We start from the raw sequence: 25,536 nt of genomic DNA, 5'->3' as shown, positions 1-25,536 counted from the left end.
CATGGATATTCCAAATTACAACTGGTTTTGCTGTGAAATTCAATCCTTGCCCGACAGTCCATCACACCACGTGATCGGATTGCTATTTTTGTTATTAATTAAAACACAAGATGATTAAAAAAACAAACATCACAAATGAAGGTGAAAACACGAGGTAAGGCCCGTCACATTTGGCTCGGCGACCGGAGGGTCTACAAAATGTACGGGCACGACCAATTATAGGGGGCTGCAGTATTTCCACGGTCACACAATGTAGCAGTCACATATGTTTTTAGCAGCGTCTCGCGTTAGAGAGCTCGGCGTTGTTGTTGTTGTTCTTCTTCTTCTTATTCTTCTTGTGAAGACAAAACCTTAATCTCTCAGACTCGGCTCTTGTATAAACAAGATCCGGATCGCCTTAAATACTGAGCACATGTACACATCCTCACATAGACGGTGCCTTTTGAGAGCGTCTATCATGAACTTTTAAATATATTCGGACATTTGCTTTAAAGTTTCGATAAGTTGACGTTACTATTTAAAGATTATTCCATTTATCGTATTGTAATTTCGTAAATACATTATATATTTCGTAAATACACGAAATATCGTAAATACATTATGACGGGTTTCGTTATTGGCTTAATGAAGGCACGTGACGAAATATCAGTAGTTGTTGTTGTTATTGTTGGTGTTTTTTAAAAAAAAAAATTTTTTTTTTTTTAGCCGACAAAACCTTTAGGTTTTGGACGCTGCTCTGGGACACATTTGTCCTTGTTATTTTTCGGGTAGCCGCACGGCATATTTATAAATTGTGGAGACCGAAAACATGGGTGTGCCGTACGGTCTTTGATTTGATGCCGCACGGTGACCTTAGGGCGTTCCTGCGGCGGCCATAGAATTTTGAAGGCAGAAGCAAGGTGCCCGCAAGGCGACCGCAGGAGGACCCGAGGCTGAACGTGCGGCCAGACGGACGGTAACGAATGGGTTAATTTTTTTTTTTACCAGTTCTTTTGTTTCGGCTTGTCGAATTTCTACGGCGAACGTAGAAATGAAAAAAGTTATAACTCCGCGTTATAATTCCACGGCGACCTTACGACCTGTAAAATATAGCCATACAGCGTAGGGCCACCCTGAGGCCACCTGTTTCTCTGCGCCACCGCACGTTTCTGTCAATTCAGAGGGCGTACGGCCTTCGTATCCTCGCCGTAGAGCAAATGTGACGTCGGCCTAAAGTATCGATCGACACACGAGAGATGCTTTCACGAGGACTTCCACCGACAAATTGAATGAACAAAGCACGAAGATGCGGGTCGAACAGCTGGGGGAGACACGTGAACAAAAATGAACGCCACGTTGTGTTCGGTTTTTTAAAATGTATTAGGTTTTTAGGGCAAAATTTTCTCGAAAAAATTGTTCGGATTCCAATTTGTTCAAACAATGGGGCGTTTGGATTCTGGGGGCACCACAGTATATTATAGTTATAGTATATTCAGTTATATATACTGGTATATTTTTATTTCAGTAAAAAAATAACTGGTATATATACCCACTCGTTATCGTCCGTCCGGCCGCACGTTCACCTTAGGGCCCCCCTGCGGTCGCCTTGTGGGCACCTTGCGTCTGCCTTGAAAATTCTATGGCCGCCGCAGCGATGCCCTAAGGTCACCGTGCAACATCAAATCAAAGAACGTACGGCACCCCCACGTTTTCGGTTTCCACAATTTATTCATACGTCGTACGGCTACCCGAAAAATAAAAACATGTGACTGCTACATTGTGTGACCGTGGAAATACTGCGGCCGCCGTATAATTGCTAGTGGCCGCAGATTTTGGAGACCCCACGGCCACCGTGGCAAATATGGCCTGGCCTTAGTACGACATGCCAATCAGTGCGCATACAAATCAGATATAAATACAAACACACAAGAGTTCCAGGTTGGAACACCCAACTTATGTCTTTAACACAAAACTTAACATTTCCAATCACAAAGGATTCAGAAATCCGTCCAAATATGTAACTCCTTAATACAAAACTAAAGGATTTACGAATCCGTAATACCTCCACACAATAACAATGCAACAGTTTCACAGCAAGCAAACTTCCAGCGAGCACAATGAACAAACAGAAATCCAAAGAGGTAATTCGACAAACATTTGTGACACTTATTCATTCTCCACCTTGGGGACTTGAACTTTTTAACGAGCAGGGCCTCCAACCCTCTCCTGGGGAGGGGCTGACCCCCCCCCCCTTCCAGATGCCAACAACCACTGGCAGCACGGTAGAGCCTTCAACTCTCCGTCAGAAGTCTCCAACCCCCATTAAAAACATTTGAATGCGCAGGATAAATCCTGTAATCTTAGGTGGCCTCCAACCACCTAATTTTTAGGTCTGTCACTGAAGGTTCTCCTTTGTTTACCGCTCCTATCAATGGAGTATCACGTTACCGGTTTGGCTGAGAGATGCAGCATCCAATCTGAAGTAAGAGCAAACATCTTAGTTTGTGGCCACTTAAGTGCTGTTATGCCAGACGATGTTGTTCCCAGCCCTGCCAGGGTTTGTGGTCCCTGTTCGAGCCACAAAATTGTGGTGGAAAAGAATTCAATTTCCACAAGTTGGATCAGCACACAAAAGGAGAATCTTTAATTATGTATATACGGAGGAAGAACATTCAATGATTCACTGAAACATTCAATGATTCACTGAAACATTCATATGGACTTTACTGAAACAGAAGCCCGAAGTAATCCCTCTTATACACAATTTGACATTCCAAAAAATGGGAGGGTGAGACATTTGGCAATACAACTACGGGATGAGCTGATAAGCATGAAGCAAAATAACTCAAAACTGCAATAAGTGTCCATTTTGGGTGGGAGGGAGAGAATGACACAATCATGGCAAAAGTTGCAGTGTTATCAACCAGGTCACCCTGTTTCTATGCAGCATGCAAGACCTTTTTTCATAGCAAGATATTCCTTTTATCAATATGTCAGTCAAAAGACTCTTGGGAAAAGGGAAACATTACTGACAGCCAATTCAACTATAGTACTAAAATTAAATATATAAAGCACCAGCAACAATTATAATTGAGAATACATGAATCTAATAATTTTTCTTCCACATCAGCTTGACAGCTACGAACTTTGAATGCCATCAAGCCATCTGGTGTTGAATGGGCATGGGGATACAGGATATTGCATGTGGACAGCATGCTAGGACGACAACGATGTACTTCGTATGCCGCCAGCAAGGCATCTCATCTTGAATGGGCATGGGGATACAAGATATAATATGTGGACAGCCAGGTGAGTTCAGCAGCTACATACTTTGAACGCAGGCAAGCCATCTGAACTTGAATGGGTGTGGGGATGCAGCATCTAGCATGTGGACAGCCAGTCACCTCGACAGCTCCGTACTTCGATCCCCAAAAAGGCATCTCATCTTGAATGGGTGTGGCTGTGCAGCAGAGAGCACATGGACAGAATGCTAACTCGACAGCAAATCAAAAATAATCAGTCAAGCCTAAACTTTAGTTTGTTGTTGCATGTGTAATGTGGGACGTTCTTAGATCTGTGAACTGCAAACACAGAATCCTCAACTGAATAGTCAGACAAGGCTTAACTTTTGTTTGTTTGTGTGTGCGTAATGGGGGATGTTCTTCGATCTGTCGACCCAAATCAGAATCCTCAACTGAATAGTCAGTAAAGGCTAAACTTTTGTTTGTTGGTGTGTGTGTGTAATGGGGGATGTTCTTAGATCTGTGAACCCCAAACACAGATCCTCAACTGAATAACCAGTTGAGGCTTTACTTTTGTTAGTGGTGTGTGTGTAATATAGGATGTTTTTGGATCTCTGAATCCCAAACATAGAATCCTCAACTGCACCGTCAGTCTAGACATAACTTTTCCTTGTTGGTGTGTGTATCATGGGGGACGTTCTTCGATCTGTGAACCCCAAATACAGAATCCTCAACTGAATAGTCAGTCAAGGCCTAACTTCAAGATAAGAAGGTTTGCTGGTGTTCGAAGTACATAGTTGTGAACAGCTATCCAGCTTGACATGTTATATCCTGTATCCATTCCAGATCAGATGGCTTGCTGGCATTCAAAGTATGCAGCTGCCGAGCGAGCATGCTGTCCAAATGCTATATCCTGTATCCCCACACCCAATCAAGATGATTATGCCTTGCTGGCATTTGAAGTACATAGCTGTCGAGCTGGCTGGCTGTCCACATGCTGTGTCCTGTATCCTCACACCCATTCAAGATTAGATGGCTTGCTGGTGTTCAAAGTATGCAGCTGTCGAGCTGGCTGCCCACTTGCTTTTTCCTGAATAAACACGCCCCATTCAAGATGAAATGACTTGTTGATGTTCGAAGTACGTAGCTGTCGAGCGAACTAGCTGTCCCTATACTGCGTCCTGCATCCCCATGCCCAATCAAGATCAGATGGCTTGCTGGCATTCGAAGAATGAGGCTTTCAAACTAGCATGCTGTATGCTTGATCCCACTCCCTTTCAAGATGAGATGCCTTGCTGGCATTTGAAGTTCATAGCTGTCGAGCTATGTTGCTGTCCCCATGCGATATGCTGCATACCCAAACCAATTCGAGCTCAGACGGCTTGTAGGTGTTCAAAGTACAGATCTGTCGAGCTGGCTGGCTGTCCACGTGCTATATGCTGCACACCAACACCCATTCAAGATCAGATGGCTTGCCTGCATTCAAAGTACGTTGCTGTCAAGCTAGTTCGCTGTCCACATGCCATATCCTCTATCCCCATGCCCATTCAAGATCAGATGGCTTGCCTGCATTCAAAGTACGTAGCTGTCAAGCTCGTTCGCTGTCCACATGCCATATCCTCTATCCCCATGCCCATTCAAGATCAGATGGCTTGCTGGCATTCAAAGTACGTAACTTCCGAGCTTGCAAGCTGTCCACATGCTATATCCTGTATCTCCACGCCTATTCAAGATCAGATGGCTTGCTGGCATTCGAAGTACATAGCTGTCAAGCTAGTTCACTGTACACATGCTATATCCTCTATCCCCATTTCCATTCAAGATCAGATGACTTGCTGGAGTTCAAATTACATACCTGACGAGTTATCTGGCTCTCCACATGCTACATCCTGTGCCCCCATGCCCACTCAAAATCAGATGACTTGCTGGCGTTCGAATTACATTGACGACGAGCTGGCTGTCCACATGTATATGCTGTATCCCCAAGCCCATTCAAGATGCGATGCCTTGCTGGTATTCGAAGTACGGAGCTGTCAAGCTAGCAAGCTTCTCACAGCTGAGCGAAGAAGAAGGAAAATAAGCCATCCACAACCATGCCCACCAAAAGAAAAAATTAACGGGCCCCAACCACGCCCGTCAAAGTGATGGACATCCATTGTGGTTTCCACCTCCATCTCAATAATAAAGGAAATGAGCGAGGATATTTTCACCAACCATGAACCAAATGAGAAGATGAATTGCTGCTTCCTGATGTGATCTCCAGAATCCAAGCAGTCAGTAAAGGTTGTCACAGATTTCCACACAGCAAACTAAACTGCAAATATACAACTGAACTTCTTGGTCCTCATTCATATTCAGATTGTGGAACTTCTTGAGCAGAATAATTGATGGCTTCGAGTGTAGTGGATGATTTCAAATCGACACAATGTCAAGGCACTATTAAAGATAACTGAGGCGGAGAACACATAAATGTTGAGGTGTTTGCAAGCATAATGCTCAGATTGGTTGTAACATCACACAAATATTTTACTGTCAAATTCAAACAATCTACAAAAAAGAGAATATTGAGCAGTGATTGAAAATGACACAAAAGATTGATTCAAAACCAAAGCAGCATCAAAGCGTCAAATTCTATATACTTCGACAATAAAACGAATGTGGTATGGGTTTGGTTGTTTCTTACGAGAGGATAGGAACCTAGCTCAAAAGCTAGGTCGTTTGAAAGCCGGCAAGACATCTCATCATACCCAATTGCGTTCGATATCCACATGCTATAACCTGTATCTCCACACCCATTGAACATCAGATGGCTTGCTGGTGTTCGAAGTACATAGCTGTCGAACTCGCTGGCTGTCCACATGCTATCTACTGCATTCCTTCACCCATTCAAGATGAGACGGCTTGCTGGCCTTCGAAGTACATATCTGTCGAACGAGCGACCTGTCCACATGCTATATCCTGTATTTTTCTTTTCATTTCATTTTTTTTTTTTTTAAACATCCATGGAAAAGACAGTCAGTTGATTGATAGATACAAGATTATATCAGAACAGCATGAAGAATCATGTTAATAACAAATGTAAAAGTACCAAGATCACAAGGCAAAATAGAATTCAAACAAACATTCGACATTAAATTGATATATACATCTACATTACAAAATTAAGCATTTTATTCAAAAAAGGAATTGTCGAATTTTTAGAGCTTTGAGTCCTATACTGAGGTCGGTCAAGATTTTGAGTATTTCTGAGTAGCATATTATGCCGAGATACAGATTGACGAGTGGAAGGAAGAATGCCATGGTGATGCTCACACATCAAAACCCAAAGTACAAAACACAAGAGAAGCTCATTCCTGCTTTCACTCAACGATTGTACATCAAGATGAGTAAGTTGTTACACATCAGACAGAATAGATGAGTACGCAATAACGCGAAATGCACGCTTCTGGAGTCGCTCAATCTCATCACCGTGAACCCTCGTGATGCACGAACCCCACACGGGCACACCAAACTCCAGGAAAAGGACGGATGAACACTTTGTATGTTTCAACAAGATCAAGGGCACTCGCACTGAATTTCTTCCAAGTTCAAAGGACGTTGAGTCATTGTGCAGCACGAGATATCATCTGCTGGACCTGACTACACAACTTCAAATCTGATTGGATTATAACACTAAGGAGAGTGAACGATTGAACTCTGGAGAGGAATGCTATAAATGACAATGTTTAATTGGGGTGGCACTTTCTGAAGGAAAGATATTTGCATGATCTTACATTTCTATGGCTTCGGCCTAACATCATTAAGGCAACACCGATCACCAAATGCATCAACATGGGCTTGCATCGAACTTTGTTGAGTTCTGTGCAACACTTCGACCATGCTCAAGTCGTCCACATGTTTCCAACGGTATCCTTTTGTGACAGCTACATCATTCACCAAAATTGGTCCTGGTTTCGTCCCTTGTGGAACTCCGCATGAGAGACTCAAGGGGTTTGATGTCTACTCTTGATGGTGAACCACTTGGGAACGATCGGAAAAGAAACTACACACTGTCGGTATAATGGAAGCATCAACCCCAAGTTGAATGAGCTTTTGAATGACCCTGGAGTGGTTGATGAGGTCAAATGCCTTAGTAGAGTCAACAGTGCAGATTTTTGCATAATGCCCTCGTTGGTCAAGATTTCGATGTCTAACATGTGGACTAAATAGTGCTTGATAGAGCTTCCTTTCATGATTCCATACTGTTCAGGATCAATGTGAGGTTTAAAATCGACCATCAACCAGTCAGCACAAAAACTTTCAAACACCCCAGCTAAAATAAATGTAATTGAGATGCGGTGAAGCTGATCAAATCCAGTAATCCGAGGAGTCTTAGGAATCGCACATGCTGCGGCACACTTCCATTGAGCAGGGAAGTAACGATTCTGCAAGCATTTGTTAAATATCTTTGTAAGAGGGCCTGAGATCTCCAGTGCAAACTCTTTGAGAAGACCAGTAGGTACATCATTGGGATGAGGTGCCTTGGATGCGTTGAGATGTCTAACACGAAAATAAACCTTGTGCTGATAGATTGTCAGTGGAGACGCAGACGCTGGAAGATAAGCCGTAAGAGTAGCTGGATCCAGCGGAGGTAACGTAGTACAGTTGCGTGAAAAATGCATGTCAAGATCATTGGCTAGTTGAACGTAGACGAGAGAGCACACCCAGAACACCTGTAGGACTTCCAAATTTTTCAAAAATCAAAAAAGAATTGCAGGAAATAAACAGCACAGAACAACCCAACAAAATGTTGGTGACATTACAGGGCTATGTGATTAAAAGACCGGGATATGTAGATGATGAGAAAGAGAAAGATAAAAATTGATGACATTCATACCTTATAGATGTAGAATAATAAAAAAGAGTTGAATTTTTTTAGATGGCATTAAAAGAATGCACAAAAGATAACAGAAAAATCCTACAGCAGTAAAATAATACACAAAAAGGGGGTTATACTCTCACCAGGTATCCCGCTGCATTGCATCCAAGATATACTCGAGGAACTTGTACGAACATCTCCCTCGTTTCCTGGTAAAAAAAAAAAAAAAATGTTGTTCAAAACCTGGAACCATGCAAATAGCAATCCATCAAATGGTGATCCATTCATCTCAAAATCAAAGAAATCTATTAATTTTAACAGCACAAGAAATATCATGGAAACTACAAATCATTTGGGTCATCAGTGTAAGAATTTTGTGAAGAGATTTTATTTATTCCAATATTAAATCATTAGTAGAAGCCCGTGGTAAAAAAAAAAGCAAAACAAGGAAGCCTTTTCTTCTTGCACTGGTTGAAAGAACTCACAAATGGGAGGTTACAGTTACAGTTATATTTCTTAACAGCAAATGTTTTTTGGTTTTTTTTGCGTATGATTGAGTGTACGTTGCCTCTACACTGCCCAGGCTCAATTTTATTTCTGGTAGAAAATATAATTTTTGTGTGGGTTTGGATTAAGTTGAAGCAACTTTTACTTAATACCATTTATATCTTCTAAGGAGCATTTCTGTGTTTCAGGGTTGGACAGACAGACTGACAGACAGCATAAGCCTATTGTACATATAGATGAGATTGAATTGAAATGGGCATCTTCCGAGGAGGTCGAAACACAAGAAAAGAAAAATGCAAACTCTAATCCTCGCTTCAAAAGGTAGAAAAAGAAAAAAACCCTTGCAATTAGCATGTGGGAGCATTCAAACAATGCTGGTAATAACAGAGTTCAGTAATAACAAAACAAATGAGTAATTATATTATTGAAGCTTCTCATCTTGACTGCAAAGTCAGCATTCGACTGAGTGGTGTGATTGACTTGATCGCAACTGAGGCCAAATATCACCTGACTTGTCTGAGAGCATTCACCAGATCTACCACAAAAAAACAAAGCAGGAATCAGCCAATACAGACCTTGCTATGATATGGTTATGGAAGGAGCTTCATCAAGCAGCTGACAATGGGCACGTATTGCTTCTTGAGGATATCTGGGAGAGGTATAAAGAGCTGGCTGAGGAATCATCAACTACAATTCAACAGTCCTACTGCAGTCGAAGTACAACATTCAAGGAAAAGTTACAGTCAAAGCTAGGTAACCTTTTCAACTTCTTCCAACCACTTGACAGGTGTTTATCAGAGCGGAAAATTATATTGATTCCTTCAAAGTATCAACCTACTGCAGTTCTTAAAATAAAAGACGACATCCAGGAGAGTGATGAAATGTCAACACTGCCTAAATATGAGCCGCAAGATGACACTTTCCTGTCATTGATACATGTAGCTCTGAAAATTTGCAGGAATATGATGGCAATCCCAGGCTACCAAGGTTTCTCTGCAAGTGAAGATGCTGCAACAGAATGCATTCCAGATAGTTTATATATGCTATTGAAACTTATCTTTGGTGGTCAAGAGGCCCGAGAATACGACAGTGCTGAAAACGATGAGGAACTTGTCCGAAGCAGAGTTCTGAGTATAGCACAGGATCTTGTTTACTGCGTCAGTGGTGGCAAAAAATGGACTCCGAAACATGTTGGCCTTGCCAGGACACTGCACCAAGCTACATGGTCAAAAGATCTTGTTAAGCTGTTGAACAAGGCTGGACACTGTCTAACCTATGAGCAGGTGTTGCAAATAGACACTTCGTTGGCTGAGAGCACTCTAAAATCGTAATATCACGCAACTGGTGCCATCATTCCACCAAATATTATGGAAAACAAATTTATCCACAACACCTGTGATAATATTGATATCCTTGATGAGACGCTCGATGGGAAGAATACTTTCCATGGAACCCAAATGGCCGCTTTGCAACGGGGCCAAACAACAGATGCAAGTCTTCAGATGCTTAAGCCATCCATGAGATGTACTCTGATCGTGCCAAATGTCCTCGAGGAGCTGCAACTGCCAATATTACTCGAGACACATGTGAGCCAGTCTTCACTGCCCCTGTTGACGAGGCCTGGTTCAGGAAATCTGAAGAAAACAACTACTCCATGAAATGAGCAGAACCTACAGACCTAGCATTCTTTCCACATCATCAAGATTTAGAGACAAGACCTTCTTGGACAATATTCAATCAATAAATGTTGTCAGTAGAACCAGAGCAGACAGCAGTAGGATACTTGCCCATAATCCTTGCTGCGGCTCATGAATTAGATACTTTAAATACAGTTGTGAAGAGATGCATGGCAATATCTTCACATTTTGGACAGGAGCATACAGTCCTCACAGTGGACCAAGCACTCTACTGCAGACGAATGGGACTAAAGTGGTCTGTTCCAGAATCCCAAGATAAGTTAATTCCATGCCTTGGTGGCTTTCACATCTCAATTAACTTTCTAAAGGCTATTGGAGATCATATGAATGGATCTGGATTAACGGAGGTGTGGGTGGAGAGTGGATTGCTGGGTCAAGGTGCAGTAGAGCTTGTTCTTTCAGGAAATGTACACAACAAGGGTATGAGGGCTCACAAACTCACCTTGCAAGTGCTGTGGCGACTTTTGGTGTCAACCTTTCTTTCGTTTGTTGCCGAAGCAGATAATAAATGCCATGCTGAGCTTTCCACAATAGTCGCTGATGACAAGCCTGAACAAATTTCAGAATTGGTATCATTTCTGATGCTGGAACGGTTTTGTAAGCTTGTGACAGATGCACAAGCTGTAATCCACAGACGAAGGCCTTTTCAAGCAAACCACTGGATCCATCGTCACCTGCAAATAAAAAGAAACATAAGTCAAATACATAATAAGGTATAAATTTGTGTTTATAATTATATGTGTATATATATATATATATATATATATATATATATATATATATATATATATATATATATATATATATATATATATATATATATATAATATTATATATACATGACATATAAATACTTGCCCCAAGAATTTGTCAAAAAAAATTGCAATTTGGCAGCCACTTTGTTTTTGCTAATTACATGGTCAAAACTCAAAATTCGGCTTGGGAACCGGGTTAATCGAATTCAGCATACCCGAATTATGTTAAAAAGTCAGGTTCCCTACTTTTACCCCAAAATGCACCTCACATTCACATTTCTCGGAAAACCCTCCAGACTAAAAGGACCAGTGTGACCCACTCCTCATTTTCATAAATGCCAAGGAGAGCCAATGAAAAAAGCCAAGAATTCACAAGGTTTCGGAAAAGCGATGACAATAGAAAACCTATATGCCAAGAAAACCAAGACGCCAAGGTGAACAACAAATCACCAAGATCTTGTGAAAAAAGCAAAGGAGTGGTCACACTGAAAAGGACATGGTATTTGTGCTCAGACAAACACAGGAAAAGTGCCGAAAGTGAAACAAATGACTGTATGATACCTTTATCGACCTTACAGTGGCCTGCAAAAGTATTCACCCCGATAAATCGTATCACATTCAGATTAATTACAAATTATGTAGAAACAATTTCTCCAAATTAAATTTTTTATTCACAACTGAAGAAATCAAAGGAAACACTGTTACAGTTGAAGGAGGTTACATGTCAGTAATACCTGCAAAAAACATGTTCAAATCAAAATTCACTGGTTGCCAAAGTATTCAGCCCCGTTGGTCAGTCAGTAATACCTCACCAGACACTCGGGATGTGTTCCTGAAAAACCGAGTGTATTGGGAATGAACTAGTTGCAAAACAAGTTTTCCCAAAAGAAGAATGTAATAAATAGGAGATAAGTTCCTGAAGGAACTCAAAAAACAGCAATTTTCCTAAAATGAAAGTTCTCAAGATAAAGTTGTGCTTATTAATGAATAAATAGCAGTTGTAATGATGAATAAAAGTATAGATTCCAGTACTGGACAGAAAAAAAAAAAATCAACATCCTCCTTCTCAAGTTCCTTGAATCCCAGCTGCCTGCCCATTTCAACAACGTTTTCAAGAACATCTTCAATCGGCTCCTCTTCAATCCTCCCTTGGGAGGGTGGAACACAACCAGGCCAGAGTTTCCTCCACACACCCTTGAGGTTTGCAGACCGAACTTCCTTCCAAGACTCGTCAATGTTCTTGATTGCAATAAATACATATGTTGTGCCCATTCCAGATCTTTAACGTTTCAAAACGTCCAATTTAATTTGAAGGGAAAAGCTTCGGTTAATTTTCCTGGGCTGCGACATTTCAACCTTTCAGGCATAAATGAAATAGCATAAATACCACTCTGTGAATAGCCAACTTGTGTGAAAAAAATGATCCAAATTTATTTATCTTCTTTGTGATGCATAAATACAACATTGGAATTAAACAATGACGAAAAAAAACGTTTCATTCACAATCTTGTGAGATTCCGTGATCTCACGACATTTTACGTGATAGATGGACGCACAGATGTGACAAAAAGTGGAACTATTAAACTGATGGGCGTAACTTAATTTTTCCCCGAGTGAAGCGCACGTCTTCCAAGTACTTTGAACCCAAACCAAAAGTTCAAATTGATGATGGTAAACGTCGCCGTTATATCTTTTGGATTAGTTCAGCATGATACAACTCTGCTGATATAGGTCAGTGAAGTCTTTGCAAAAGATCATTCGTCTGCTTCTGGAAAGAAAAACAAACAGTTGCAAAACAGTCATGATGCGCCACAATGCCCACTGCAGGTGTTCATGTCAAGTCATGATCTGAGTTGAGGTACTCATGGCCATCAGTCATGCCCTTGACCCTGGCATCATTTCAAAGAGCCCAAACTGATGGAATGATGCACACATCAGTCTGTGTTGCACATGGGACTTCAATCACACACAAATCCTACCATTTTCAGGGAAAACAATTAAAGAAGAGATATTGCAGTGAATTTGGGAAAAAAAAAATTTATCTTCCTGGAAATGCATTGCAAAATGAACAAAGAATCAAGTCCTTTCACTTTCAAGTCATTGTATGAGTGTGCTGAGATCATGTTTAATCCAACAATGGAGTGTTTACCATTTAAACCAGAATGGCACTCAGTGGAGCACATACCTCTGACAGACTGAACAGTTTATGTTTTGTATCCCACTCATAGGCTGGACATGGATCTGGACTCGAACCAAAATAAAATTGGCTTGTTCTTGTCACCAAAACTAACACATCCACCTCGTTTTGTCATAACTCATCGACAACATTTTAAAATATCATGCGATACAGTTCATCATGTTTGGCTTCATCTCTCAATGGTGAAGAATCACTTTAAAAAATTAAATAATTAATGTATCCGGATGCGGATCTTCAGCAAAATAGACCAATTCGTCCTTGGCCCACACCAAAGCTGTCCACCAAGTTTCATGCTCAGCCATCCACAACTTTTTGAAATACCGTGCTACATATCGTTTTTAGCCCTTTCACTCAATGGTGAAGAATCACTGAATAATTATAATCAGATCCAGATCTTCACCAAAATCTAATCAATTCATCATCATCACACACTCAACCTGTTTACCAAATTTTGTCCGAATCTGTCCACAACTTTTTCAGATATCCTGCTCACAGACAAATAGACAGACACACCGACGAGCAGACAGGAGTGAAAGCGTAACCTCCATCCACCTTCAGTGGTGGAGGTAATGATATGGCTGCCCTTACTATGATGGATTGATAAAAAGCCGTTATCAAGTACAACATGGAAGACACCTTGGTGAGCTATATGATTGGACTCGTGCCCACACCAATCTCAATTACCTCAACAGCATCATATAAAAAGACGTGGAGGAGTTGAAGCCATTCTTATTCATCCTTCCCCACTCACTTCTCTTCCGCCTCCCTGACGTGTTCATGTGCAAGTACCTTCCTCCAAGAAAGAAAAGAAAAGGGAAAACGTTTCTCAACTTAATTAGTCACATGTGTTGGAAATGTCCCATGATTTCTGAGCTGACATCATGATTCAACAATCAGAAATGATAAAAAGCAGCAATATTCAATTTTAATCAAACTCCAAATATTTAGAAGATGAGATGCAAAAGAATACCGATTGTCTCAGATGATGGGAAACTCATCAAAGTCTTCACGTTGTCTTCAACTGATTTCAACCCAGATTGATGGCCCAAATGTCCTCCCAGACTCCATTTTCCCATCGGCCCACATCACCGCATCCACATTTATAATTTGTGTTCATATGTCTTCCTGATCGTTGTACTCAATTCACCCACATTCTCTCTTCACACTCTCTGGCATTTGTACTGTCTCACGAATTTTTCCTTTTCATTTTCATTTTCATACGTGTGCTTCCTCTTCAGACCTCGCTTGCACCGCAGCTCTTTGCAGTGGGTGATTCCTCCCATTTGAATTCGCCTTTTCTTCTTTGGGTATTCCTCCCAGATGTTTTCATCACACTCATCACTGTTGTGCTTCCTCTTCAGATCTCGCTTACAATGCAACTCTTTGCAGTGTGTCATTTCTTCCTTTTGAATTCGCCTTTTCTTGTTTGGGTATTCCTCCCAGAGGTCTTCATCACACTCATTACTGTTGCTCTTTCTTCGCCTCTCTTGCAACTCCTGCTCCTGGCAGGTACTTTCTTGGGAAGACCTTGATGGGAGAAAAATTGAATGTGAAGTCATTGTCTTTTTTACAAACTCTCAATTTCATGAGGAAATAAAACACCGAATCTCATATTATGGATAAAGATGCAAAATCTGTCTTTATCTGAATATTAATTACCATGGTTTATTTGTACGTATGAAGATTGGTCATTAAGTTGGTGGCCTAACTTAGGAGGACAATAAGTTATCGTGATCATTCACTGAAAATTTTTCATTTAGGAATAACATCATCTATGAAAGTTGATGATAATTCACTAGATCTTGAGGCCTCAGAAAACAAACTTACTGGTTATGTCTCGTCTGAAGGGATCGCATGTGGCAAATATAATAAGTAATGATAAACCTCGGGAGAGTGAGAGTGGCAGAAGATTAATAATGTCATGGTGCAGGTTATTCGATAATAATGATAACAATAATAAACCTCGAGAGAGTGAGAGGAACAGAAGATCAATAATGTCATGGTGCAGGCAATTAGAAAATAATAATAATAATAATAATAATCTCTCTCCATCGAGTGCAGCCTGTGGCTGCTGGTTGCATCATTGGTTGGGACACAGCTATGCCGCTGATGCAGTGTCCCCCTTACCAGTACACTGGTGCTCATTTTGCCGACCTTGAAAGGATGACAGGCTGAGTCAACCTCCTGGTGTAGTTTTAATTCAGCAGCCAACGGGGCTTGAACTCAGGACCTTTTGGATCTCAAGCATCCCAAGCCACCACCCTAACCACTAAGCCAACACCAGGATAATAATAATAATAATAATAATAATAATATAAAAATAAAATAACGCCAATCATGGAGAGTATTGAGCGATTGTACAACAAGAGTTGGAGCCCGAATAACACGTCTGTAATGGTAAAGTTCCATGTCGAAGTGATGCTGTGATTACATCTGATAACATTCACTGACAAACGATGCCAATGCTTGCTTATCCTCCACATCATTCAGATTCATGCCTGGTGTTGGCTTAATGGTTAGGGTGGTGGGCTTGGGATCTTAGGGTCCTGAGTTGAAATCCTGCTTAACTGTTAAATTCATACCTGGTGGGGTTGATTCAGCCTGTCATCCTTCTGAGGTTGGCAAAATGAGTATGAGCTTGATGAGATGATTGAGCCATTCAAGTCTCTGACATTGGAATGGTGATCTGTCCAGGATTGTGCCCAATATCCCAGGAGACTGTGTTCGCATCACTGATACTCTGTGGAGAATGTGGTCCCACTCGATGGATGGATTCAGATCCCACACCATTGGGGGATTGTGTGTATGAAATACTTTAGATGCTTGCGTGACATGGCATGGTGATGGTGTTTAGCATAATGGGTGAAATGTACACACCAACCAAATCTCCAATCTGTAGTTATGACTTGCAGGGATAACAATTGTCCAAAGTATCGGTTAGGCAGTGTATTGGTGCAATGCGATGTTGATGCTTTTATGCCTGCCTTTGACTCAATGTGGAATAAATTATTTGACAGATACATACATGGTTGTTTAAGGTTTGTTGAATTGAGATGTTTGTTCCAAAAGATGAGGGCAGAAAGATCGCTTAAGTCAAAATAGATTTTTGGTTGCTGTAGAATAAGACAGCAATTGTGAGAAGTTTTTTTTTTATGGGAGGGACTTCCACGAATTGTTTTTTTTTCCATGAGAATACATGAATGGAAAAGTAGAGTGTGAGGTAAAGGGGGAGAAGAAGAGCCCCGTCATCAATCGCTTTGCCATTTACAGTGTCACAGTGGAATGCGAGGTTTACTGTTTTTGCTTGGACTTTGCAAAGAAAAAATTGTACTTCATCCTCCTGCCAGTTTGTACATCGATTAAGGGAAGAATCTTCTGGTTTTGTGACAAAGATGAAAAATGTTGTACAAAGTGATCAGCTTAGAAACAAGACTCTCAGCTGTTTACAGGGAAAGCTGTAACATCCCCCACTTTGTCATCTTCATGAGAGAACCTCTTGGTTTCCCGGCCATCATCTTCTTCTGTTACCTTGATTCCACTCGCCTTGAGCAATCCACTCAACTATGCTTCTGTTACTGGCACAGCAAAGATATTTCCTCCAACAGTCATACATAGGTTTTAATAAATACTGCATAGTGACTTGAACCAAGTCATTTGGGTTTGTTTCTTTGTTACTGCTGAAATGATTTTTTTTCTTTGTTGCTGCTGAAATGTCATACAACCACAAAAACTGTGATGGATGGAGGCATCAGCACAGAAACTGTGGTGAAAATAGGACATAAAAGATATTATTGTGAGAGATCATGTATACACGTACCACTTTGGGAGCTTCACGCAACATGAAGATTCCTGTTCTCTTCCAACATCATCTTCCGCCCAATTTTGTTTGAATCCATCCGATCGCACGTAAAACAACAGGTATGCCTGTTGCCTCAAGACATCACCAAGATTTACGGGGCTCACAAATGAGTCATTCATCTTATACCAACTGCCGTTGCTTGCCTGCGGGAAAGTGCACCCAATGATGGTCTTTGCTTTGTGATAAAAACTCATACTATCAAACAATGAGTCATCCATTTCACATTAGAAGTTCCATTTGGTAACATTGAAAACTGACAGCGCTGGACGTCAGTCCAGACAAGAAACGTAAAGGATGTCTTTTATAAAGAGTAAGAGCAAAAACGTTTGTGCTGTTTGCTTAAATTTGCAGCTTAACCAAAACACTGGGCAAAGTCACTGTGCATTAATGCCTGGTATAAATATCACATTCTCCTGCCAATTGCCACTGGAAAGCCAAATGATAACCACTCAGTGTATTATTTGCAAAAACGATTTTCCTCAAAAGTCAAGGATCAGAGGATGAGATCAAATTGGATCCCAACAATTGATGTAAGATGTAAGAGTTTGTGATGACCAAAATAAAGTACAAATAGACTGGATACCCAACCTAACATTCCCTTTGATCTGCCCATACCTGTGTCGATTGGTCAACAAAAGAAACATAAACTCCGGTTATTACAACATTGATTGGTTGCATTGAAAAAGATGAATGTCTTCAATTACATCACGTGCAGAAAATTCTGGTGACATCGAGGTCAGACAATAGCCAATAATCACACATGGATTGCTCACCTTCACAAAGCTAAAAGAGTGCCCTTTGTTGCAGTTTACACCATCGTGAACAAGGACAGCATAGAGGCAGTAATTGACATCAGGGCCTTTCGACTGTGCCATATAAGGGCGCAGGTTTAGTTTTTCAGTGAATGGAACAGCCTGGAGGTAAACAATAAGGTAATGGGAAGTCAAATGTTCAAACACCACTTCAATCCAATTTCTAAAGTCATTCCCTGCTTGTAACCAGGTTTATCAGTCATTTGTGGAACTAAAACTAGACACACAGTGAGCAACTCTGCAATCATGCTTGATGAAGTCTCATATCCCCAAAAGGCATATCTTATGGAGCAGGTTTTAGAGTGCACAAATGTTCAAGAGAAAGATAAAAGTACCTTTGTGATCTTTCGCCCAGTAAAAGTGCAGACACACTTCATGATGAGGGTAAGGATGTTTGGTGGCTGTGCAATAGCTGTGGACATGGAAGCAGCTCTCATCATGTTACACCTGGAAAACATCACCACAAACCCATTAAACATCGTCATGAAATTTGAAATCATCACTGAGGAATCTGGTCACCTGGAAATCAACCATCAGTAATGTTTAATACAGCTGACTTAAAAATTATCACAATGTTTTTGAAGATCATTTCACGTACAATCTGGCCCATCCTTTGCAATAAATAGTACAACCGTGCACTTACCGTGCACAGAAATAACTGTTGTCTTCATCCAAATATTCTTCTTTCACAAATTCTTGCAGGCAGTGCTTTAACTTTGAAGCATTCTGTGGAAGGTCAGCGTAATAGATCATACGTATGTCATGATTACACAAGATCTGTCAAGTTATAGTACTCTTCCCTCCCCCACCTCCGGCTGCCCCAGATGTCTGAATAACACGGAGCCGCCATCGCGCAAAGCGAGATTAAGCAATTGGTTCACTCTGTTTGTCCATTTATGTAATCGAGTGACAACTTAATTTCAAGTGAATTTTCCATTCTGAACACTGCAGAACATGAATCGGAACACAAACCTGCAATTAAGCAGCACTTTGGCTCTGAATTTGACAAATTTTACATTCTCACTCTGAGTACACATGTATACTTCTGGGAAAGCAATTGCTTTCGTCTGGCAGTCAAACAAAATTGAAAATCAATCGAAGCAGGAAATTTACTGTTTTTAAGGATGTCATAAAGGACACAAACAACCAGCACAAATAATTAATGAAACTTGTTAAACAAGGTGGTGAAAAAGATGCTGCACCAATGGTGGTAAACTTCTGATTAAATGCTTTGTTTTTTTGGGGGTTTTTTCCACAACCTTTAAAACTAATATTCCATTTCAATTGATTTATGTACTTGAACATTGTAAAAACACAAATCGCTTTGTTTGCACTTCCAAAAGTTTGTCAGGACTTTGTCAAAAAAACTATGCTTTCTCAACCAGCTATCAATTGCCATGCGCTCTCAGGGCAGAAAAATAACGTGATTCAGACAACAACAGCAGAGCCTTGACATGCTAACTTCGTCCAAAAGATGTTTGTATAAGTTCATATAATTCTCAAATATCATTCCAAAACCGCAAGTTTCTTCGAGAATAGTTGGCAGAAGGTTCAGCTCTGGACTGTTCCCTTTGACCCATCGTGCCTCCTATTGAAAGTTCATGAGCAAAGCTCCCATCGATTGTGCTCGGAAATGCAAAGCAAGAGTTGAAAAGACCCTTAGCATGTCCTTTTTCTCAAGAATGCATGGGTAAAGCATTCTCTGAACTCTCGAGTTTTACTTCCTTTTGTCCACCTGTGATGGCTCACAGAATCAGAAGATAGGGTGGAATAGAAATAATTGTATTAAAATTCAAACCTGAATATCAAGAAGAATATCCATCATCGGATGGTACTGATTTGACTCAGATTGGCAAGTCAGGCATTTCACTGAAAAATAAAGGGACAGAAAATTAAAAATTATAACCAACAAAACCATTCACTCCTTCCAGGAGACGCGTGGAGAGGAGGGGGGAGGGGGTTGAAGTCAAACAAAACAAAGAAAGAGGCAGATGTTAAATTACAACAAGATTTCTTCATTTTTATGACACAAGTTGGAGGCCATCCCAAAAAACACAAGTTGGAGGTGGCCAGCCCAACTTATTAGAGCATTTCTCCACACACCCAGAGTACAACCACCACTTTTCAACTTATTTCGTTCAGCCATTTAGGAGTGCATAAAATACAGAGCACAGAAGTAAATTGGCGAAGTAGTTTTCGATTCTGTAAAATTTTCAAACAGAGATGTCGACTATTATAATACTGTAAACCGCTGCGACTTGCGATACACTCTCTCATTGGGAGTGGTGCTATACCACGTACAGAAACCCTCCCAAATCCCCATGACTATGAATTCTTTTTCACACCTAAAACCGTACTAGGTACACTCCAAGTCAAACCATCAAATTATAATTTGTTCTGTCCACTGGTTTGGAAATGCAGTACATGTCTCACACACACGAACATGAACACACACACACACACACACACACACACACACACACACACACACACACACACACACACACACACACTTCCATTTTTTTTTATTGTTGGTGGCATTTTAACTGGGAAGTTGATTGTTATTTATTGAAGTCAAGATGATTCATCAAATGTTTCTTTTTCTTCTTTTTTCATATGCAGCACAAGGCTGCGGGGTAGCATCATTGGCTTACGGTGCGGCTGATGCAATGCCCTCTACTGATTATGGCATCAATTTGTAATTTTTAAGGGTGCCGGCGATAGCTCGCCTACTCTTCACGAAAGATACCTTTGGATCGTTAACATCCACCAACGAATACTGGCAGATGGGACAGCAGTTTAAAGTCCATCCGAGGAACTGCACACCCATTACTGTGAAACACCGGGGTGACAGTTTACAGCTGGGACGGGATTTCAAACCCAGACTAGACAGCTTAGAGGCGAGTGTGCATACCTCTGCAGCATCCTGTCAGCCCAGAATCAAATGCGAAGCAAATGTTTTTGAATTTATTCACTTTGGAAAACATTTTATAAGTGATCATGCATTGCCTCCTTTGCTGAATGAAATGTAAAGCAAAACATTTACTGCATTCATTGTAATATTTCACCTTGAGATCGAAGAGATCCTTCAAATATCTCACTGATGATTTTTGAGGAACCATGCTGACAGCGTCTGTGAAGAACAACAAAACATAAATGTTCAAACATAAATAATGTGCTTACTGAGGTTAGAGTTGCAGAATAGCTGAGTTGGTAGTAAGCCTAGAATTATTGTCTTCTGGGTTTGATCACTAACGAGGCTAAGTTAGCTGTAAGCTACCGCTCTAATGGTGTGGCAAGATCTGAACTCAACTGGAAATCGCCGTTCATGACTTTCATTGCGTTATTACTGTACTGACCTTATCTCTCACATTGAACAAGACGAACCGTGTTTGTGCTCTTTTCACATTGCCTAATGTGTGTGTTTGTGTTTGTGTGTGAATGTGTGTGTTCACCCTCACCATCTCATTCTCACTTTTATCATCTAACCCACTCTTCTCGGCCCCACTATAACCTGCTGGATTGGTGTTTCGCAGGTAGGGCATTGCAACACAAAGTTTGCCACTCCTAAAATGGATGTTAAGTTGGGTATCCCATCGACTCGCATTGGTTGGTTGATGGAAAAGACCTCACGCTGTTTTTCGTGAAGAGTAGTGGAGTTATCACCGGCATTCTTTCCAAATTGCAAATTCCCGTCCAAATTACATCATTCGAAAGTCAGGTGTGACCAGCTCGAACAGTCTTACCTGGCCAACCGCTCGAGATGGTGGGAATAATCAGGGTCATGAAACAAGAGAAAGATAAAAATTGATGATATTCATACTTTATAGATGTGGAATAATGAAGACGATAATTTTTGATTGCAGGAAAAGAATGCACAAAGTATAGAAAAAGCAGACAGCAGTAAAATAATACACAAAAGAGGGAGTCATACTCTCACCCAGCATCCAAATGCATTGTGACCAAGAGATTCCAGAAGAACTTGTGTGCATCTCCCTGGCGTCCATAGTGCATTTGTTTCGGAAAACCTGTAATCATACAAATAGGGCTCCATAAAATGGTGATCCATTCATCTTAAAATCAAAGAAATCTTTGACTTTTAACAGCGAAATAAATATGGAAAAAAAAACAAATCAGTTGGGTCACCATGCAGCATAATAATACAGTGGGAATTATATTCCAACATTAAATTGTTAGATTTAATAGAAAAAGGTAATACCTTACCAATCAAATTTAAAGTACACAATGCATTTTGACGCATTGCTCCACTGACGGATTTCATCAAAACAACATTTTGAACTTCACAAACATTCTGTTTTATTCACTCTATCATCTGCACGAGGTCATCTTCCATCTGCTCGGAAGTCAGCTAACATCACCTTCATCAACCATCCTTGCTGCTTATATATGGCGTGACCAAAAATCGCTTCTGCTTCGCTGTGAAACTCAGTGTTTGAGAGTTTGGTTTTAACTTCCGCTTAAAATGAGTGAAATGAAGCATTTAATAAAAATTTTAATTATTCTCATTCAAATTTCAACATCACTGTGATGCATATTCTCAAGTTCTTTTACTTTTCTTTGTACAAGAAGATGATTTGCAACACTGACGATCACCAGGTGATGAAAAACAATGCACATTTACAGAGAGACTTTGGGTCTTCGCCCCACTCTGAATCGCCTTCCCCAGATATGCTACCCAGACAGAAACCACAGTTGAGATACCCTGAGGCAAAATGCAAAATTTGGTTGGATTTGTTTTGACAGATTTTTTCGTTTTTGAAGCATAAATAAACAAATAAACAAGCAAACAAGCAAACAAGCAGTCATAGACTGGTACTTACGAAATCATCAACTTGACCTCTGACCTTGTCTAATAAAAGCTGTCTCTTGAGAAGGTCGCGACGCAAACCAGAAGTTTCTACGATGATTCTGTACCAAACCATCAAAAATCGAATGTTTTGGATGTTTGACCTCACTGTGACCTTGACCTTTGACCGATTTTGACCAAAATCTAATCAGCACAAGCCACCACCCTCCTGAATCACGTGGTGTAATTTGACATTGGTAGCTTCTTCCGTTCTCGAGTTATCATTTTTTTGGATGTTTGACCTCACTGTGACCTTGACCTTTGACAGATTTTGACCAAAATGTAACCAGCACAAACCATCACCCTCCTGAATCACGTGGTGTAATTAGACATTGGTAGCTTCTTCCGTTCTCGAGTTATCGTGCCTACAAACAAACAAACAAACAAGCAGTCATAGACTGGTACTTACGAAATCGTCAACTTGACCTCTGACCTGGTCGAATAAAAGCTGTCTCTGGAGAAGGTAGCGAGGCAAACCAAAGTTTCTACGATGATTCTGTACCAAACCATCAAAAATCGAATGTTTTGGATGTTTGACCTCACTGTGACCTTGACCTTTGACCGATTTTGACCAAAATCTAATCAGCACTAGCCATCACCTTCCTGAATCACGTGGTGTAATTTGACATTGGTGACTTCTTCCGTTCTCGAGTTATCGTGCCTACAAACAAACAAACAAACAAACAAACAAACAAGCAGTCATAGACTGGTACTTACGAAATCATCAACTTGACCTTTTACCTTGTCTCATAAAAGCTGTCTCTCGAGAAGGTAGCAACGCAAACTAGAAGTTTCTACGATGATTCTGTACCAAACCATCAAAAATCGAATGTTTTGGATGTTCGACCTCACTGTGACCTTGAACTTTGACCTATTTTCACCAAAATCTAATCAGCGCGAGCCACCACCCTCCTGAATCACGTGGTGTAATTTGACATCGGAAGCTTATTCCGTTCTAGAGTTATCATTTTTTAGATGTTTGACCTCACTGTGACCTTGACCTTTGACCGATTTTGACCAAAATTTAATCAGCACCAGCAATCACCCTCCTGAATTACGTGGTGTAATTTGACATTGGTAGCTTCTTCCGTTCTCGAGTTATCGTGCCTATAAACAAACAAACAAGCAGTCATAGACGAGTACTTACGAAATCGTTAAATTGACCTCTGACCTTGTCAAATAAAAGCTGTCTCTTGAGAAGTTCGAGACGCAAACCAGAAGTTTCTACGATGATTCTGTACCAAATCATCAAAAATCGAATGTTTTGGATGTGTGACCTCACTGTGAACTTGACCTTTGACCGATTTTGACCAAAATGTAATCAGCCAAGCCACCACCCTCCTAAATCACGTGGTGTAATTTGACATTGGTAGCTTCTTCCGTTCTTGAGTTATCATTTTTTGGATGCTTCACCTCACTGTGACCTTGACCTGTGACCAAAATGTAATCAGCACAAGCTACCACCCTCCTGAATCACGTGGTGTAATTTGACATTGGCAGCTTCTTCCCTTCTCGAGTTATCATTTTTTGGATGTTTGACCTCACGGTGACCTTGACCTTTGACCGATTTTGACCAAAATCTAATCAGCACTCACCATCACCCTCCTGAATCACGTGGTGTAATTTGACAATGGAAGATTCTTCCGTTCTCGAGTTATCGTGCCTACAAACAAACAAACAAGCAGTCATAGACTGGTACTTACGAAATCGTCAACTTGATCTCTGACCTCGTCAAATGAAAGCTGTCTCTTGAGAAGGTCGCGACGCAAACAAGAAGTTTCTACGATGATTCTGTGCCAAACCATCAAAAATCGAATGTTTTGGATGTTTGACCTCACTGTTTGACCTTTGACCGATTTTGACCAAAATCGAATCAGCGCTAGCCATCACCCTCCTGAATCACGTGGTGTAATTTGACATTGGCAGCTCCTTCCGTTCTCGAGTTATCGTACCTATAAACAAAGAAACAAGCAGTCATAGACTGGTACTTATGAAATCGTCAACTTGACCTCTGACCTTGGCTAATAAAAGCTGTCTCTGGAGAAGGTAGTGACGCAAACCAGAAGTTTCTACGATGATTCTGTACCAAACCATCAAAAATTGAATGTTGTGGATGTTTGACCTTTGACCGATTTTGACCAAAATCGAATCAGCGCTAGCCATCACCCTCCTGAATCACGTGGTGTAATTTGACATTGGTAGCTCCTTCCGTTCTCGAGTTATCGTACCTATAAACAAAGAAACAAGCAGTCATAGACTGGTACTTATGAAATCGTCAACTTGACCTCTGACCTTGTCTCATAAAAGCTGTCTCTTGAGAAGGTAGCGACGCAAACCAGAAGTTTCTCCGATGATTCTGTACCAAACCATCAAAAATTGAATGTTTTGGATGTTTGACCTCACTGTGACCTTGACCTTTGACCGATTTCGACCAAAATGTAATCAGCACTTGCCATCACCCTCCTGAATCACATGGTGTAATTTGACATTGGTAGCTTCTTCCATTCTCGAGTTATCGTGCCTACAAACAAACAAACAAACAAACAAGCAGTCATTGACTGGTACTGACGAAATCGTCAACGTGACCTCTGACCTTGTCTCATAAAAGCTGTCTCTCGAGGAGGTTGCAACGCAAACCAGAAGTTTCTACGATGATTCTGCACCAAACCATCAAAAATCGAATTTTTGGATGTTTGACCTCACTGTGACCTTGACCTTTGACCGATTTTGACCAAAATCTAAGCAGCGCTAGCCATCACCCTC

The 25,536-nt window shown here is 40.8% G+C and overlaps 1 protein-coding gene across 15 annotated transcripts in view; it reads right to left on the bottom strand.

Annotated features, from left to right (window-relative positions):
* The window catches only part of LOC147032414 (ubiquitin carboxyl-terminal hydrolase 17-like protein C), a 69,994-nt gene that overhangs the window by 39,332 nt on the left and 5,126 nt on the right, over window positions 1-25,536 (bottom strand). For 2 of the 15 annotated variants that reach the window (XM_085870039.1, XM_085870038.1), the window contains exons 1-12: window positions 21,847-22,423; window positions 20,975-21,039; window positions 19,705-19,775; window positions 18,550-18,632; window positions 18,242-18,353; window positions 17,868-18,008; window positions 17,053-17,237; window positions 14,206-14,762; window positions 13,920-14,028; window positions 10,726-10,957; window positions 9,162-9,235; window positions 8,223-8,288 (exon numbers count right to left, since the gene is read on the bottom strand). In XM_085870039.1, coding sequence (XP_085726165.1) covers window positions 14,396-14,762; window positions 17,053-17,237; window positions 17,868-18,008; window positions 18,242-18,353; window positions 18,550-18,632; window positions 19,705-19,775; window positions 20,975-21,039; window positions 21,847-21,944 — 1,122 coding nt within the window. In that variant the 5' untranslated portion in view covers window positions 21,945-22,423 and the 3' untranslated portion in view covers window positions 8,223-8,288; window positions 9,162-9,235; window positions 10,726-10,957; window positions 13,920-14,028; window positions 14,206-14,395. Of the gene's footprint in view, window positions 1-2,600; window positions 7,942-8,222; window positions 8,289-9,161; window positions 9,805-9,979; window positions 10,221-10,725; window positions 10,958-11,772; window positions 11,871-11,891; window positions 12,807-13,919; window positions 14,029-14,205; window positions 14,763-17,052; window positions 17,238-17,867; window positions 18,009-18,241; window positions 18,354-18,549; window positions 18,633-19,704; window positions 19,776-20,974; window positions 21,040-21,846; window positions 22,424-25,536 lie in introns of those variants that run through there. The other 13 variants (XM_085870034.1, XM_085870033.1, XM_085870036.1 and 10 more) reach the window with 13 other exon arrangements.

This window comes from Eptatretus burgeri, chromosome 2 (genome assembly GCF_056783735.1).
Source record: "Eptatretus burgeri isolate ZD-2024b chromosome 2, Ebu_testis_v1, whole genome shotgun sequence".
Taxonomy (NCBI): domain Eukaryota; kingdom Metazoa; phylum Chordata; class Myxini; order Myxiniformes; family Myxinidae; genus Eptatretus; species Eptatretus burgeri.
The sequence above is the reverse complement of the archived record's forward strand: the minus strand, read 5'-3'. Positions and strand labels throughout refer to the sequence as shown.